Consider the following 17,317-nt stretch of genomic DNA (forward strand, 5'->3'; position numbering starts at 1 on the left):
CTGAAAACGGCTGGAGAGGTTGCCAGGCAAAGAGAGGGGAACACTATTCTAGTGAATGAGGAAGAACACACACCATGGCCCAAAAGTGTGCTGTTCCATGGCAGAGTTTAGGGAAATGAGTCCAGGTGACTGCAGTATGATACGGCAGGGAAGGAGGGATGGAGACAGAGGAGAACTGAGGCTAAGGGTTGGGAGAAAGGCTACTAAACCCAGGAAAAGGACCAGATTGTCCTCAGTAAGCGAAAAAATAATCATCACGTGGAATTCCTGTCATGGTGCAGTGCAAATGAATCCGACTAGAAATCATGAGGTCACAGGTTCAATCCCTGGCCTCGCTCAGTGGGTTAAGGATCTGGCATTGCCATGATCTGTGGTGCAAGTCGCGGATGTGGCTCGGATCTGGAATTGCTGTGGCGTGGGCTGGTGGCTGTAGCTCCAATTCAACCCCTAGCCTGGGATCCTCCATACGCCGGAGGGGCGGCCCTAAAAAGCAAAAAGAGAAAGATCATTTACATGTATGTTATTTATTATACATTATTATAGGTATATATTATTTTTGTCTTTTGTCTTTTTTTTGTTGTTGTTGTTGTTGCTATTTCTTGGGCCGCTCCCGCGGCATATGGAGGTTCCCAGGCTAGGGGTCGAATCGGAGCTGTAGCCACCGGCCTACGCCAGATCCACAGCAACGCGGGATCCGAGCCGCGTCTGCAACCTACACCACAGCTCACGGCAACGCCAGATTGTTAACCCACTGAGCAAGGGCAGGGATCGAACCCGCAACCTCATGGTTCCTAGTCGGATTCGTTAACCACTGCGCCATGACGGGAACTCCCTATTATTTTTATATATACACTCACATATATCTATCAAGCCAATCCGAAAGCCTCACTTAAGTCAGATTAGCATACATATTACGTAGAGACTGGGTGTCTCTAAAAACTCACATCTGACTAGGCAAACGCCAATTGCCATCTGGGAAGACTCCTGGAGAATGGCCTCCTAAAGATTCTCCATGGAGGCAAATCTACCTCTCAAGGTTCTTGGGTTTTAAGAAATACAAACCAAACACTACAAATCGCAGTGTGATGGTAATGGACCAAGGCTGATGCGCCTGTATGTCTAAAAACTGCTTTGGCCAAGAGCACTGCCGTTTAATTAGCACATGTCCTGCATCCACTGGTTATGCAAAAAGGGGTGCCACATCTGTGCACGGATAAACTCTGACCAGCATGTTAAAATACAACATACCCACACCTCAAGAACAGTCTTCACAAATATTTCCTGTTTCCTCACATACACTCCTCAACGAAGATAAACGTGCCTGGACCTCTTCTGACCTTGGGTTTTAGCTTCTCCCCACAGACCACTCTGCTGTGGTTTCTACTTCAATTCCCTCCACAGCCCTCCTCCAGTGACAGCTCCAAATGGGGCAGTTTAATTAGAGCTAATACTTGATAATGGGCCAGCAAGTACTCCTTATTAATGAGGTTCACTAATTTCCTTAGTGGTGCCATTACCTCCGCAAAGCTGACTCTTTGCCAGGAAGGCCATACTCAAAGGGGCAAGCTGGAGAAATGTGACCAAGCAGAAGTCCCAAATTATTTCGCTGCTGGTTTTCTTGCTCCAGGGTTCCACCAAACAGAACACCTTGTGTCCTCAGAACGTCCCTGCCTCAACAACTGAGATTTGGTAACGCGATTAAGATTAGGATGGTGGGGGACTTCCCGTCGTGGCTCAGTGGTTAACGAATCCGGGTTAACGAATCCGACTAAGAACCACGAGGTTGGGGGTTCGATCCCTGGCCTTGCTCAGTGGGTTAAGGATCCGGCGTTGCCGAGAGCTGTGGTGTAGGTTGCAGACACGGCTTGGATCCTATGTTACTGTGGCTCTGGTGTAGGCCGGCAGCTACAGCGCCAATTAGACCCCTAGCCTGGGAACCTCCAATGCCATGGAAGTGGCCCAAGAAATGGCAAAAAGACAAAAAAACCCCAAAAAACAAAAAACAAACCAAAGATACGGGTCCTTAAGGGTGTATGGTTTACTGAGAAATGAACACATAAACCAAACTTGCATACTAAACAATCACAGTGGTTGTGAATATGTTGGGGAATAAGAAAAAAAAAAAAAAAAAAAGATTAAGATGGTGGAGTAGAAGGACTAGAGCTCACCTTCTCTCATAAAAGTAACAAAATTACAACCAACTGCAGAACAACTTTCAACAAAATAAGACTGCAAATTATCAAAAAAGATATCCTACTCCAGAAGAAAGAGAGGAGGCCACATCAAGACAATCGGAGGGATGATTACCTGATAAAAGCAACCCCGTACGTAATGGGTTGGTGTCCCACAAACTGGAAAGTAACTACATCCCAGGGGCTCACACAAGGGATTGAGAGTTCTAAACTGGTCAGGTTTCCATGCCTGGGGATCTAGCATCAGAAAGAGGAGCATTTGGCATTCAGAGCTAGCAGGGTTTATACACAGCAGCTCCACAGGAATGGGGGAAATGAGACGCTCTACTCTTGAAAGACACACACAGGCTTTCATGCGCACTGGGTCCCAGGACAAAGCAGAGACTCCAGAGACATCTGAGTGAGTCCTGCCTAAGGTTCTTGGAGGAGCTCCTGGGAAAACAGGGCATGACTGTGGCTCGTTGTAGGGGAAGGACATTGGAGGCAAAGGTCTCAGGGGAATAACCATCAATGTGAACTCCTCTGGAGGTGGCCAATTTGGAAACATCTAGCCACACCTATCAGGGCTGAGAGGCCCCAGACCAAACGACAGACCTGGTGGGAACACAGCCCCACCCACCAGCAAACAGGCTGCCTAGAGACACCCCCCCCCACCGCCGGCACACAGCCAACTCTAATCACACCCAGAGACACATTCCCCCCCAGACAGAGGAATAAGAATCAGCTCCACCTACCAGTGGGCAAGCACCAGTGCCTCCCATCAGGGAGCCTGCACCAAGCCCCCATAGCAACTTTAGCCGCAAGGAGGGCAGACATCAGAAGCAAGAGACACTACAACCCTATTGTTTGCAAAAAGCAGACCACACCAAAAACCTATACAAAATGAAGAGGCAGAGAATTATGACTCAGATAAGAGAACAAGAAAAAAAAAAACCACAGAAAAACAGCTAAGTGATCTGGAGGTTACTAACCTCCCATGAGAAAGACTTCAGACTAATGACAGTACGGAGGATTCAAGACCTTGGAAACAAACTGGAGGCAAGGAGAGATAAATTACAAGAAACACTGAGCAAAGAAATAGAAGATTTAAAGATTAAGCAAGCAGAGATGCAACATACAATAACTGAAATAAAAAATTCACTAGAAGCAACCAACAGCAGAATACAGGAGGCAGAAGAGCGAACAAGCGAGGTGGAAGACAGACCAGGAGAAATTTCTGACACAGAACAGAAAAGAGAAAAAACATTGAAAAGAAATGAAGGTAGTCTAAGAGAACTCTGGAACAACATTAAATGCACCAACATCCATATCACAGGGGTGCCAGAAGGAGAAGGGAGAGAGAAAGGGCCAGAGAAAATATCTGAAGAGATAACAGCTAAAAACTTCCCTAACACAAAAAAGGAATTGCTCACTCAAATCCAGGAAGCACATTGAGTACTATATACCCAAGGAGGAACAATATTAATCAAACTGATCAAAATTAAAGACAGGAGTTCCCGTCGTGGCGCAGTGGTTAACGATACCGACTAGGAACCATGAGGTTGCAGGTTCGATCCCTGGCCTTGCTCAGTGGGTTAACGATCTGGCGTTGCTGTGAGCTGTGATGTAGGTTGCAGACGCGGCTCGGATCCTGCGTTGCTGTGCCTCTGGCATAGGCTGGTAGCTACAGCTCCGATTAGACCCCTAGCCTGGGAACCTCCATATGCCGTGGGAGCGGCCCAAGAAATGCCAAAAAAAAAAAAAAAAAATTAAAGACAAAGAGAAAATATTGAAAGCAGCTAGGGAAAAGAAACAAGTAACTTACAAGGGAACTCCCACGAGACTTTCAGCTGATTTTTCCTCAGAAACTCTGCAGGCCAGAAGGGAGTGGCACAATATACTTAAAATGATGAAAGGGAAAAATTTTCCAACCAGGATCACTCTGTCCAGCAAGGCTCTCATTCAGATGTGATGGAGAAATCAAAAGCTTTACAGACAAGCAAAAGCTAAGAGAATTCACCACCACTAAACCAGCTTTACAACAAATACTAAAGGAACTTCTCCAGGTGGAAAAGAAAAGGCCGCAACTAGAAACAAGATTATAAATGACCAGGCTCACCAGCAAAGGCATACATATAGTAAAGGCAGGAAATCATCCACATACAAATATGCTACCAAAGCCAGAAATCCTGAGAGAAGAGGGTACAACTACAGGATCTGGAGATGCACTTGGAATTAAGAAACCAGCAACTTTAAATAAACCTTGTATATATATACAGACTCCTATAACAAAACTTCATGGTAACTGCAAACCAAAATTTGCAATAGATACACATAGAAGTAAGAAAAAGTAAACAAAACACAACACTAAAGATAGTCATCAGGAGTTCCCTTTGTGGCTCAGTGGAAACGAATCTGACTGGCATCCATGAGGATGCAGGTTCACTCTCTGGCCTCGTTCAGTGGAGGTTCACTCTCTGGCCTCGTTCAGTGGGTTAAGGATCTGGTGTTGCCATGAGCTGTGGTGTAGGCCAGCAGCTACAGCTCCAATTGGACCCTCTAGCCTGGGAACCTCCTCATGCTGAAAGTGTGCTCACCTCCCCCGCCCCCCCCAAAAATAAGACAGTCATCAAATCACAAAAGACAAGAACAAGAGAAGGGGGAAAAAAAAAAAAGACCAACAAAACCAAATCCAAAACAATTCATATAATGTCAGTAAGAACATACATATCAACAATTACCTTAAATTAAATGGAATAAATTTCCTAACCCAAAGACAGAGGCTGGCTGAATGGGTACAAAAACAGGACCCATATATATGCCATCTTAAAAAGACCCACTTTAGTTCCTGGAAACATACAAATTGAAAGTGAGAGGATGGAAAAAATACTTCATGTAAATGGTAATCAAAAGAAAGCTGGAGTAGCAATACTCTTATGAGACAAAATAGATCTTAAAGATTATCTAAGAGACAAAGAAGGATATTACATAATGATCTACAGATCAATCCAAGAAGAAGATATAACAATTGTAAATATATATGCACCTAACACAAGATCACCTCAATACATAAGGCAAATACTCACAACCTTATAAGGAAAAATTGACACTAACACAATAAAAGCAGGGGACTCTAACACTTCATTTACAGCAATGGACAGATCAACCAGACAGCAAGTTGACAAGGAAACAGAGGTCTTAAATGACACATTAGACCAGATGGACTTAATATTTACAGAACGTTCCCTCTAAAAGCAGCAGAATACACATTCTTCTCAAGGGCATGTGGAACATTCTCTAGGATAGATCACATTCTGGGCCACAGATCAAGCCTCAGTCAATTTAAGAAAACTAAAATCATACCAAGCTTCTTTTCTGACCACAATGCTATACAACTGGAAATGAACAACAAGAAAAAACTGCAAAAAAACACAAACATATGGAGACTAAACAACATGCTACTAAACCACCAATGGATCACTAAAGAAATCAAAGAGGAAATTAAAAAATACCGAGAAGCAAATGACAACAAAGACACAATAACTCAAAACTTATGGGTCACAGCAAAAACAGTTCTAAAAGAGAAAAGTTTATACCAATACAAGCCTACCTACCTCAGGAAACAAGAAAAACCTAAAATAAACAACCTAACTTTACACCTAAAGCAACTAGAGAAAGATGAATAGACAAAACACAAAGCTAGGAGAAGGAAAGAAATAATAAAGATCCATGTAGAAATAAATGAAACAGAAACAAGGAAAACCATAGAAAAGATGAATAAAACTTAAAAGCTGGTTCTTTGAAGAGATCAACAAAATTGTTAAACCCTTAGCCAGACTCACACACACACAAAAAAAGGACTCAAATCAACAAAATTAGAAATGAAAAAGTAGAAGGGACATCATAGAAATATCAAGGATCATAATAGACTACTACAAGCAACTGTATGCCAATAAAATGGACAACCTAGAAGAAATGGACAAATTCTTAGAAAAGTACAATCTTCCAAGACGAAATACAAAAGATGAATGGACCAATCACAAGTACTGAAATTGAACTGTGACTTAAAAACTTCCAACATAGGAGTTCCCATTGTGGCTCAGCGGTAACGGACCCAACTAGTATCCATGAGGATGTGGTTTGTTCCCCGGCCTTGCTCAGTGGGTTAAGGTGCCAGCATTGCCATGAGCTGTGGTGTAGGTGGCAGACGCAGCTGGGATCCCTACAGGCCAGCAGGTAAAGCTCCCATTCAACCCCTAGCCTGAGAACTTCCATATGCCGCAGCTGCAGCACTAAAAAAGAAAAAAAAAAAAAAAAAAAAATCCAACAAACCAAAGTCCAGGACCAGATGGCTTCACAGGAGACTTCTATCAAAAATTCAGAGAAGAATTAACACTATGCTTCTGATACTATTTCAAAAAACTGCAGAGAAAGGAACACTCCCAAACTCATTCTATGAGGTCACCATCACCCTGATATCAAAACAAAAGATACCACAAAAAAAAAAAAAAAAAAAAAAAAATTACAGGCCAATATCACTGATGAACATAGACACAAAAAATCCTCAACAAAATACTAACAAACCAAATCCAGCAATACATTAAAAAGATCATATTCCATCATCAAGTGGGCCTTATTCCAGGGAAGCAAGGATTTTTCAATATTCGCACATCAATCAGCGTGATGCACCACATTAACAAACTGAAGAGTAACAACCATATGATCCTCTCAACAGATGCAGAAAAAGCTTTTGACAAAATCCAACACCATTTCTTTTTTTTTTAATTTTTTTTTGGCTTTTTTTTTTTTTTTTGCCTTTTCTAGGGCCGCTCCCCACGGCATGTGGAGGTTCCCAGGCTAGGGGTCGAATCAGAGCTGCAGCTGCTGGCCTACACCAGAGCCACAGCAATGCCGGATCCTTAACCCCCTGAGCTAAGGCCAGGGATCGAACCTGCAACCTCATGGTTCCTAGTCAGATTCGTTAACCACTGAGCCACGACGGGAACTCCCAACACCATTTCTGATAAAAACTCTCCAGAAGGTGGGCAGAGAGGGAACCTACCTCAACATTATAAAAGCCATATATAACAAACCCACAGCTAACATCACTATCAATGGTGAAAAGCTCAAAAAACTCCTGCTAAGATCAGCAACAAGACAAGGATGTCCACTCTCACCACTACTATTCAACATTGTTCTGGAAGTCCTAGCCGCAGCAGTCAGAGAAGAAAAAGAAATAAAAGGAATCCGAATTGGAAAAGAAGTAAAACTATCACTGTTTGCAGATGACATGATACTATACCTAGAAAATTCTAAAGATACTACCAGAAAATGTTAGAGCTCATCAATGAATCTGGTAAAGTTGCAGGATACAAAATTAATACATAGAAACTGACTGCATTTCTACATACTAACAATGAAAGATCAGAAAGAGAAATTAGGCAAACAATCCCACTTACCATCACAGCAAAAAGAATAAAATACCTAGGAGTAAACTTACCTAAAGGGACAAAAGACCTGTACTCTGATAAGTATAAGATATTGATGAAAAAAATCAAAGACGACACTAATAGGTGGAAAGATATACTATGCTCTCGGACTGGAAGGATCAATATTGTCAAAATGACTACACTACCCAAGGCAATCTACACATTCAAGGCAATCCCTATCAAATTACCAATGGCATTCTACACAGAACTAGAACAAAGTATTTTAAAGTTTGTTTGGAAGCACAAAAGACCCAGAATAGCCAAAGACATCCTGAAGAAGAAAAATGTAGCTGGAGGAATTGGGCTCCCTGGCTCCAGACTATACAACAAAGCTATAGTCATCAAAACAATATGGCGCTGGCACAAAAACAGAAATACACATCAGTAGAAAAGGATAGAAAGCCCAGAATTAAACCCGTACACCTACTGTCAACTAATCTGACAAGAAGGCAAGACAATACAATGGAGAAAAGACAGTCCCTTCAATAAGTGGTGCTGGGAAAACTGGACAGCTACATGTAAAAGAATAAAATTACAACACTCCCTAACGCTATACACAAAAATAAATTCAAAATAGATTAGAAACCTAAACACAAGACCGGATACTGTAAAACTCTTAGAGGAAAACAGGCCGGAACACACTGACGCAAAACACAGCTATATCTTCTGAGTTCCACCTCCTAGAGTAATGACAATAAAAAAATAAAAACAAATGGGACCTAATTAAACTTAAAAAAATTTTTGCACAGCAAAGGAAACCCTGAACAAAACGATTAAGACAACCCACAAAATGGGAGAAAATATTTGCAAATGAAGCAACTGACAAAGGATTAATCTCCAAAATACATAAACACCTCCTGCAGCTGAATACCAAAAAAAACAAAGAATCCCATCAAAAAAAAACGGGCAGAAGGAGTTCCCTTCGTGGCTCAGTGGTTAATGAATCCGACTAGGAACCATGAGGTTGTGGTTGCGGGTTTGATTCCTGGCCTTGCTCAGTAAGTTAAGGATCCAGTGTTGTAGGTCGCAGGCACGGCTCAGATCTGGTGTTGCTATGGCCCTGGCATAGGCCAGCAGCAACAGCTCTGATCAGATCCCTAGCCTGGGAACCACCATATGCTGCAAGTGTGGCCCTGGAAAAGACAAAAAAAAAAAAAAAAAGGCAGAAGATTTAAAAAGACAATTCTCCAAAGAAGACATATTGATGGCCAAAAAAAACACATGAAAAAATGGTCAACATTACTAATTATTAGAGAAATGCAAATCAAAACTACTATGAGGTACCCCCTTACACCAGCCAGAATGGCCACCATCAAAAAGTCTACAAGCAATAAATGCTGGAGAGAGTGTGGAGAAAAGAGAACCCTACTGCACTGTTTGTGGGAATGCAGACTGGTGCAATCTCTATGGAAAATAGTATGGAGATTCCACAAAAAACTACAAATAGAATTACCAGCAATCCTACTCCTGGGATTCTATCCAGAGAAAACCATGACTTGAAAAGACACTCTAATGTTCATTGCAGCACTATTTACAATTGCCAAGACATGGAAACAACCTAAATGTCCATCGACAGAGGAGTGGATCAAGAAAATGTGGTACATATACACAATGGAATATTACTCAGCCATTAAAAAGAACGAAATACCAGCATTTTTTGCAACATAGATGGACCTAGAAACTATCATGCTAAATGAAGTCAGCCGTACAATGAGACACCAACATCCAACGCTTTCACTGACATGTGGAGTCTGAAAAAAGGACAGACTGAACTTCTTTGCAGAACAGATGCTGACTCACAGACACTGAAAAACTTATGGTCTCCGGAGGAGACAGTTTGGGGGGTGGGGGGATGTGCCTGGGCTGTGGGATGGAAATCCTGTGAAATCAGATTGTTATGATCATTATACAACTACAGATGTGATAAATTCATTTGAGTAATAAAAACTTAAAAAAAAAAAAAAGACACTCCAATGTTCACTGCAGCACTATATACAACAGCCAAGACAGGGAAGCAACCTAAATGTCCATCAACGAAGGAGTGGATCTAGAAGATGTGGAACATATAAACAATGGAATTTTTGGCAGGGGGGCTTCACCTGTGGCATATGGAGGTTCCCAGCTAGGGGCTGAATCAGAGCTGCAACTGCCCACCTACATCACAGCCACAGCAATGCAGGATCCAAGCTCACATCTGCAACTTACATCAGAGGTCACGGCAATGCCAGATCCTTAACTCACTGAGCGAGGCCAGGGATCAAACCCAAAATCTCGTGGTTCCTAGTCAGATTCATTTCCAGTGTGCCATGACAGGAACTCACACAATGGAGTGTTACTCAGCCATGAAAAAGGAAGAAAACAACAGCATTGCAGTAACATGGATGAACCTAGAAATTATCACACTAAGTGAAGACAGCAAGACACAAAAGTCATATGCTAGCACTTACATGTGGAAATCTAAAAAAAAAAAAAAAAAGGATACAGTGTGGAGTTCCCGTCACGGCTCAGTGGTTAACAAATCCGACTAGAAACCATGAGGTTGCAGGTTCGATCCTGGGCCTTGCTCAGTGGGTTAAGGATCCGGCATTGCATGAGCTGTGGTATAGGTTGCAGACGAGGCTTGGATCTGCGTTCCTGTGGCTCTGGTGTAGGCCGGCAGCTACGGCTCTGATTAGACCCCTGGCCTAGGAACCTCCATATGCCACGGGAGCAGCCCTAGAAAAAGCAAAAAAAAAAAAAAAAAAAAAGGATATAGTGAACTTATTTGCAGAACAGAAACTGACTCAAATACTTTGAAAAACTTAAGCTTACCACAAGGTGGGGGTGGGGGATGGCTGAGGTTTCAGACAGAAATGTTCTAAAATTCAGTTGCATCGATGGTTGTACACTATAAATATAATAAAATTGAGTTTAAAAAATAAAACACCAGGAGTTCCCGTAGTGGCGCAGTGGTTAACGAATCCGACTAGGAACCATGAGGTTGCGGGTTCGGTCCCTGCCCTTGCTCAGTGGGTTAACGATCCGGCGTTGCCGTGAGCTGTGGTGTAGGTTGCAGACGCGGCTTGGATCCCGCGTTGCTGTGACTCTGGCGTAGGCCGGTGGCTACAGCTCCGATTCAACCCCTAGCCTGGGAACCTCCATATGCCGCAGGAGCGGCCCAAGAAATAGCAACGACAAAAAGACAAAAAAATAAAAAATAAAAAAAAAAATAAAACACCAGAGATTGGTATTGTTTCACCCCTTCCTTCAGTCAGCACCTATTCTGTGGCATGAACTGTTAGACCCTGTGGATAAAAATGAGTAAGACAGTCCCTGTCATGAGAGGTACATAGTTTAGTGGGGCAGACAGAAAAGATATTAAGACAACTGCAATGTAATATATGATAGGATGAAAATAGGCTTATGGACACAAGGAGCAGAGATAACCTGTGGATTCACATGGAAAGGGGCTTAAGCTGGGTGCACACAAACAGAATCTGGTGAAATGAGAAAAATAGAAAAAAGCATTCCAGACAGACTGTACAGCACATGCAATGGCACACAAAGCTTGATGCCAAAAATCTGCAATTGGCCATGTATGAATTTGGGAATGGGGATAGGGGCAGTAAAGCAGAAGATAAGTCTAGAAAGACCAGGTGGTGGCCGTATCACAGAGATCTTGGATATTAAGATAAATGGTTAAGTTATTGGCAGACAGTAAAGGATTTGAAACAGGGAAGAGACGTAACTTGGACTTTAAAGAGATCACTCTAGCAGCTATGTGGAAAACTGACTCGGAAAAGGAGAAAAGCATGAATTAGAGTACGAAGGCTCTTGAAACAGAATGTAATTTTGTGACTGCAGATTGTGTTTTACTACTTCCTGTCTTCAATATTTAGGCTCTTGGAAGCACTCAATAGACATGGTTTCAATTAAGTCTTGGAAAGGAGTGATTAAAAACAAAAAAGGGGGAGTTCCCATTGTGGCTTAGTGGTAAAAAACCTGACTAGTATCCATGCGGATGCAGGTTCGATCCCTGGCCTTGCTGAGTAGGTTAAAGATCCGGTGTTGCCGTGAGCTGCAATGTAGGTCACAGACACGGCTCAGATCTAGCATTGTTGTGGCTGTGGTGTAGGCTAGCAGCTGCAGCTCCGATTCGACCCCTAGCCTGGGAACTTCTATATGCTGTGGGTGTGGCCCTAAAAAGCCAAAAAAAAAAAAAAAAAAAAAAAACGGTGGGTTATGGCTAATGATACTGAGGATGTGTCTGAGCCACAAAACTGAAGGATGGGAGTGAGAATACAGGGAAGAAATATAAGCCAGCGGTGGGGCTAAGAGTAGAAACATAATGAACAGACCAAGGCTTTCTTGTATACAAGCGGACCAACCTCGATTCCAGGTGGCAGATAATGTGTTGTTTTGGGCACAGATCCGCCTGGCCAGAGAAGGATGCTTGAGAATCTGGGATTTACACAGCTGAATCAGACTGTCCACAATGACTGGGCTTGAAGAAAAGAGACATTTGGAGATGTAAAGCCACAGGCTGATTCCAACATCTATCCATTAGAAACCTTATTGACTTGAGGGAACCTTACCAGTAGGTCTCTCTCTTGGGGATGTCTTCAGTAGAGTGCCAGAGGCGAGCATGAGAGATGGCATTCAGAACGCGTTCATCCTGGTTCTCTATGTGGTTCCGTGGATCGTCAGCAAGGCGAAGCACTTTCTCAGGAAGGCCTTCTATTAACTGGGTCTTGGTAAGCCAGAGGGCCTGCTTTACACCTTTAGGGCAATCAGTCACACAAAAAAGGAAAAACCAAAAAAAGAAGACAATTCAGGAAGAGATGCTTAAGCCTGCCAGGTAGCATTTGGGGGAAAGGCAGCCTCAAAAGAGAGATGGGATTTGTTGACATCTGAGGGGGTCAGAACTAAAAACAAAGATTAGAAGCTAGGAGAGCCAGATTTCAATTCAGATGCAGGAATCAGCACCTCCTTAAAGAGAGTCAACAGTTGGAGTTCCCCGGTGGCCTAATGGGTTAAGTATCTGGCATTGTCACTGCTGTGCCTCAGTTTGCTCCTGTGGTGTGGGGTTCCACCCCTGGCCTGGGATGCTTGTCACAGGTGTGGTCAAAACAAACAAACACACAAAGATAGTTCACAGTTGATTAAGGTAGTGTGTACTTTCCACTGGAGGAACTCAAACAGCCACTAAGATGGCTAAGATCAGGAGTTCTCGTTGTGGCTCAGCAGTTAAGAATCCAACTAGTATCCATGAGGATGCAGGTTCAATCTCTGGCCTCACTCATTGGGTTAAGGATCTGACAAGCTACGGCACTGGCCACAGATGTAGCTTGAATTTCATATGGCTTTCGGGTAGGCCAACAGCTGCAGCTCTGATTCAACCCCTAGCCTGGGAACTTCCATGTTCCACAGACTCGAAAAAGATGGCTAAGATCAGGAGGCTCCATCTTGCAGGCGAAGCATGTTCCTCGCCTGCAGGATTCAGTCAGACCCTAGATTACAGGACTAGATCAATGGAGGACAACCTTTCAAAACCTACATCAATTCTACTAACCCACACCCCATCCCTGACAGGAAAAGCTCACAGCTGCCAAATACACTTCATTCATTAGGTGCGGGCCCTGGATTAAATAAATGCATGCTGCTTTATCAAGGGCAAGCAGCTTTTGGAAATAATGGAAATAACTTTTGGATCATGAATAACTTGAAACTTTTGGATCATGAATAACTTAAGAAGTCTTGACTCTGGGAGCACTTAGGTAATTTTTCACATCTCATTTAACTCTGCAATTCTATAACGAGCTATTTTACAAGCAGATTTTTATATGAAGAAGCCCTATGAAATGTTCTGCTGTATTTGTCCCAAGAATCATACTGAGCATGTTATTCACCTTATTACATAGGATCCTCCCTGAGACCTTCTGAACTCCTCCCTGGCCTCAGTACAGGAAGGTTGGGCTTTCCCTGGGTAGAGTACTCTTTTGTCTTCCAGACATGGTGAATTACATAACTCAAAGTGTTTTTTCCTCTGTGCTAGAGGTCAGCAAACTTTTCTTAACATTTACTTAAACAGTAAATATTTTCAGCTTCTGGGCGATAGAGACTCTGTTACAACTAACCTGCCACTGTAGCATGAAAGTAATCACAGGTAATAAGTAAACAAGTGAGTATTCCCCGCCACGAAAAAACTATTTATAGAAATAGGCAACTGGCCTGGTCCTCGGACCCCATCTCTGTATCATTTGCTAACTGTCAGCAAGCTGAGAGCCAACTTTGGGGGTCCCTATATAAGTACAGTCTCACAGAATTGATTTTTTGTATTCACCTCACGGTTTTGTTTTTCCTTTGTGTGGCTTCCTCCACCTGTCTATTTTTAATTTAATCTGTGCTGTAAAATGTCTTTAAGATGCCCAAAATACTTTTCAGAAAAAGGAGTATAAGTTAAAATAGATTTGATTCAGATTGCTTAGTCTTTAAAAACTAACTTAAACCCCCTACTCTCAACAGGATGAGCTGTGGTGCCAAGCAAAATTTCCTCGCTTCACTTTTTGCAAATCCTATTTCCCTATAGGGGGAACAGGCACAAGCAAAGGCACCTGGGTTCTGCAGAGTCCACATACCAGTCCTCTACCCTCAAAGTCAACACTGCGTTCTCCTTAACGGTTGTGCTCATTGGTGAACGGAGTTCTGGTGATTGCTCTGGTTGGCAGGCTACTCATCTCAGTTGGAAAAACACTCAGGAGTTCCCGTCGTGGCGCAGTGGTTAACGAATCCGACTAGGAACCATGAGGTTGCGGGTTCGGTCCCTGCCCTTGCTCAGTGGGTTAACGATCCAGCGTTGCTGTGAGCTGTGGTGTAGGTTGCAGACGCGACTCGGATCCCGCGTTGCTGTGGCTCTGGTGTAGGCCGGCGGCTACAGCTCCGATTCGACCCCTAGCCTGGGAACCTCCATATGCCGCAGAAGCAGCCCAAAGAAATAGCAAAAAAAAAAAAAAAAAAAAAAAAAAAACCACTCAGCTCAGGGACATTATCTTTGTTTGAAAAACTATGTAGGAGTTCCCATTGTGGCTCAGTGGGTTAAGGACCCGGTATTGTCTCTGAGAGGTTGCAGTTTAGACCTCTGCCCTCACTCAGTGGGTTGAGGATCCTGAATTGCTGCAAGGTGCAGCAAAGGGCACAGATGTGGCTTGGAGCCAGTGTTGCTGTAGCACAAGCCTCAGCTGCAGCTTCAACTCCACCCTTAGCCCAGGAACTTCAATATGCTGCAGGTGAGGTCATAAAAAACAAAAAATAACTTCAAAATGACATCTAGGATTAAATGAAACCTAGGACACTTTGAGGGAAACACCTTCAGACAATTTCTTTTGCGATGACAAGTGAAAGACAATGAGACTTTCATTTTAAGGCTCATAAAGACACCAGAAACACAAATATTTAGGAATGTGACTCCTGGATTCTGTGATTCATCAGAAAGAACTCTGGACTTGGGGTCAGGTAAATTGAGTTTTAGTCCCAATGCTGCCACTGTTTCTTAAAACTTGAGAAGTGGATAAAATATTAAGGTTTTATATATGAATAACATGCAACAGAGCTGCCATTTACTCAACATTACCATCTAACCTGTGCCAGGAGCTTTACCTACAAGTTGGATGGGATTTTATAGAATGGAGGATGAAACCCGAGAGAGACTAAGGGATTTGTTTCGAGGCCCAAACCTCTTAAGTGATGGGGCTAGGAGGAGAGCCCGAGTGTCTACATTAAAGCCCACGATCTCTCCATTATCCCAATCTGCTTCTCTAGCCCTGTGTCTTGCAAAGTTTTATTACAGACTTTACTGAACCTCTCTGCATATGGTAAAAGCACAGGGTATGTTTTCAGCCTGAACAAGTTAATTTAACTCCTAAAATGCAACTATGGCAATTCATCTACCTGGTAATGTTACCAGGGTCACTCAAGGATGACAACTCTTGTGAGGTCCCTCTCAGCACTCTGTATGGACAGTGAAAGGGTTTAAAGGCTGCAAGCCCAGCTTTCAGGAAAGGGTTTGGGCAGCTTTAAGAGGCTGGCTGGTTGACTCAAGTGTTTTTCAAACCTAGGATTTATTCGCTGGCTTAGTCCCCAAATTCTGACAGGTCTCTTTCTTTCTTAATTACTCATTGGAAAATTCTGCTCCCACTTACCTGGACCATTTTGTGTTTTCAGGCCAAGCCCTAACCCTATCCTGATTTAGGGACTAAGGAAGAATAAGGAGAAAAATCAGTAAAGGGTCTCTCAATAAACAAGCCCCCCCATACAATGAAACAATTTCTGCTACTGCCATAGACATACAGATAGTTTTGGCTCAAGTTATTTCGAGCTGTTCTTATTCCTAGTAGGAATAAAGGAGAAGGGAACTAGACAGCTTTTAGGTCTGGATCCTTTCCTTGAAAAACATCTCAGCTCTGACCTTTGACAAGAGACACTGACCTGGTGTAGGCCTGGCTTCACTAGTAACCCACAGCACAGCTGTGAGCAAGTCACATCCCCTCTGTCACAATTACCAATCCTGTGAAAAAAGGAGATAGGCCTGCAGATTAAGCACTCTTTCTGTCGTCTCTTTGCACTATAATTCCCCTCTAGTCCTTTTTCGGGTCACACCTGTGGCATACGGAAGTCACCAGGCTAGGGGTGTAATCAGAGCTGCAGCAATGCCACAGCAAAGCGGGATCTGAGCCACATCTGCGACCTACATCAGATTCTTAACCCACTGAGCGACGCCAGAGATCGAACCTGCATCCTCACAGATACTCATCGGGTTCCTAACCTACTGAGCCACAAGGGGAGCTCCCTCCCATCTAGTTCTTAAACATAGTTACATCTGGAGGGTGTCAAGAGCTCAGCCAATGTGCTCCACCTAGTCAAAAACAACTCATGCCACAGGAAATGGAGGCTTAGGAAGCTTCAGCCACTTGACCAAAATCACAGAGAGGGAGAGGCAAGGCTAAGCCTAGAAACCAGTTATTTTCACTTGGCCACTAAAATTCTTAATACTCTCTCACACATGCTGCTCTTTTCGTCCCACTTAATCTTGACAACTTCAGGAGATGGGAATCAATGTCGGGCGCCTTTCACAGACGAAGAACCTGAGGCCCACAGAGTTTCAATGTCCTGCCCAAGGCCACAGAAAATTGAGGTCTGTGCTGAGTGGAGGAACAAGGCCCCTTCCCGCCCGTGCTGGGGCCTCACCCTCGAGGAGACGGCAACGCTGGTGAAAGACGTAGCACGCCTGGTCCTTGTACAGCGGGTGCTCGTGAAGCGGGGGCAAACGGCGGAACTTTGGGTGCGTCCAGCCGGGGTCCCAGGGAGGGAAGACTGGCCGCGCCAGCCCGGGCATGAAGTGCATTTTCCCCGCGTAGGTGATGGGCTCCAGTCCTGGGATCTCGTACACTCTGTCCAGGGGAGGAGGCTCGGGTTTCCGCGTGGAGCGCACACCCCACTCGTACGCCCCGCGTCTCGGGGCCCCGCAGCCCCCAAGGCCGAGCCGGCCGAGGCGAGCCAGCGCCCGCCTTGCGGGCCCAGACGCCAACGCCATACCCAGCGGATCTTCTCAAAGCCTCCACCTGGACGCCACCATCTTCCCGAGCGCAAGGCCTGCTGGGAACGAAATGGGCTGAACGCCAA

At 43.9% G+C, this 17,317-nt stretch overlaps 1 protein-coding gene across 1 annotated transcript in view; it reads right to left on the minus strand.

Moving 5' to 3' along the window:
* MRPL37 (mitochondrial ribosomal protein L37) overlaps positions 1 to 17,308 on the minus strand; it is a 51,657-nt gene extending 34,349 nt beyond the window's left edge. Inside the window, exons 1-3 of the mRNA XM_021096592.1 lie at positions 16,883 to 17,308; positions 12,235 to 12,418; positions 12,028 to 12,143 (exon numbers count right to left, since the gene is read on the minus strand). Coding sequence (XP_020952251.1) covers positions 12,028 to 12,143; positions 12,235 to 12,418; positions 16,883 to 17,228 — 646 coding nt within the window. The 5' untranslated portion in view covers positions 17,229 to 17,308. The remainder of the gene's footprint in view (positions 1 to 12,027; positions 12,144 to 12,234; positions 12,419 to 16,882) is intronic.

This window comes from Sus scrofa, chromosome 6 (assembly GCF_000003025.6).
Source record: "Sus scrofa isolate TJ Tabasco breed Duroc chromosome 6, Sscrofa11.1, whole genome shotgun sequence".
In the NCBI taxonomy this organism is placed as follows: domain Eukaryota; kingdom Metazoa; phylum Chordata; class Mammalia; order Artiodactyla; family Suidae; genus Sus; species Sus scrofa.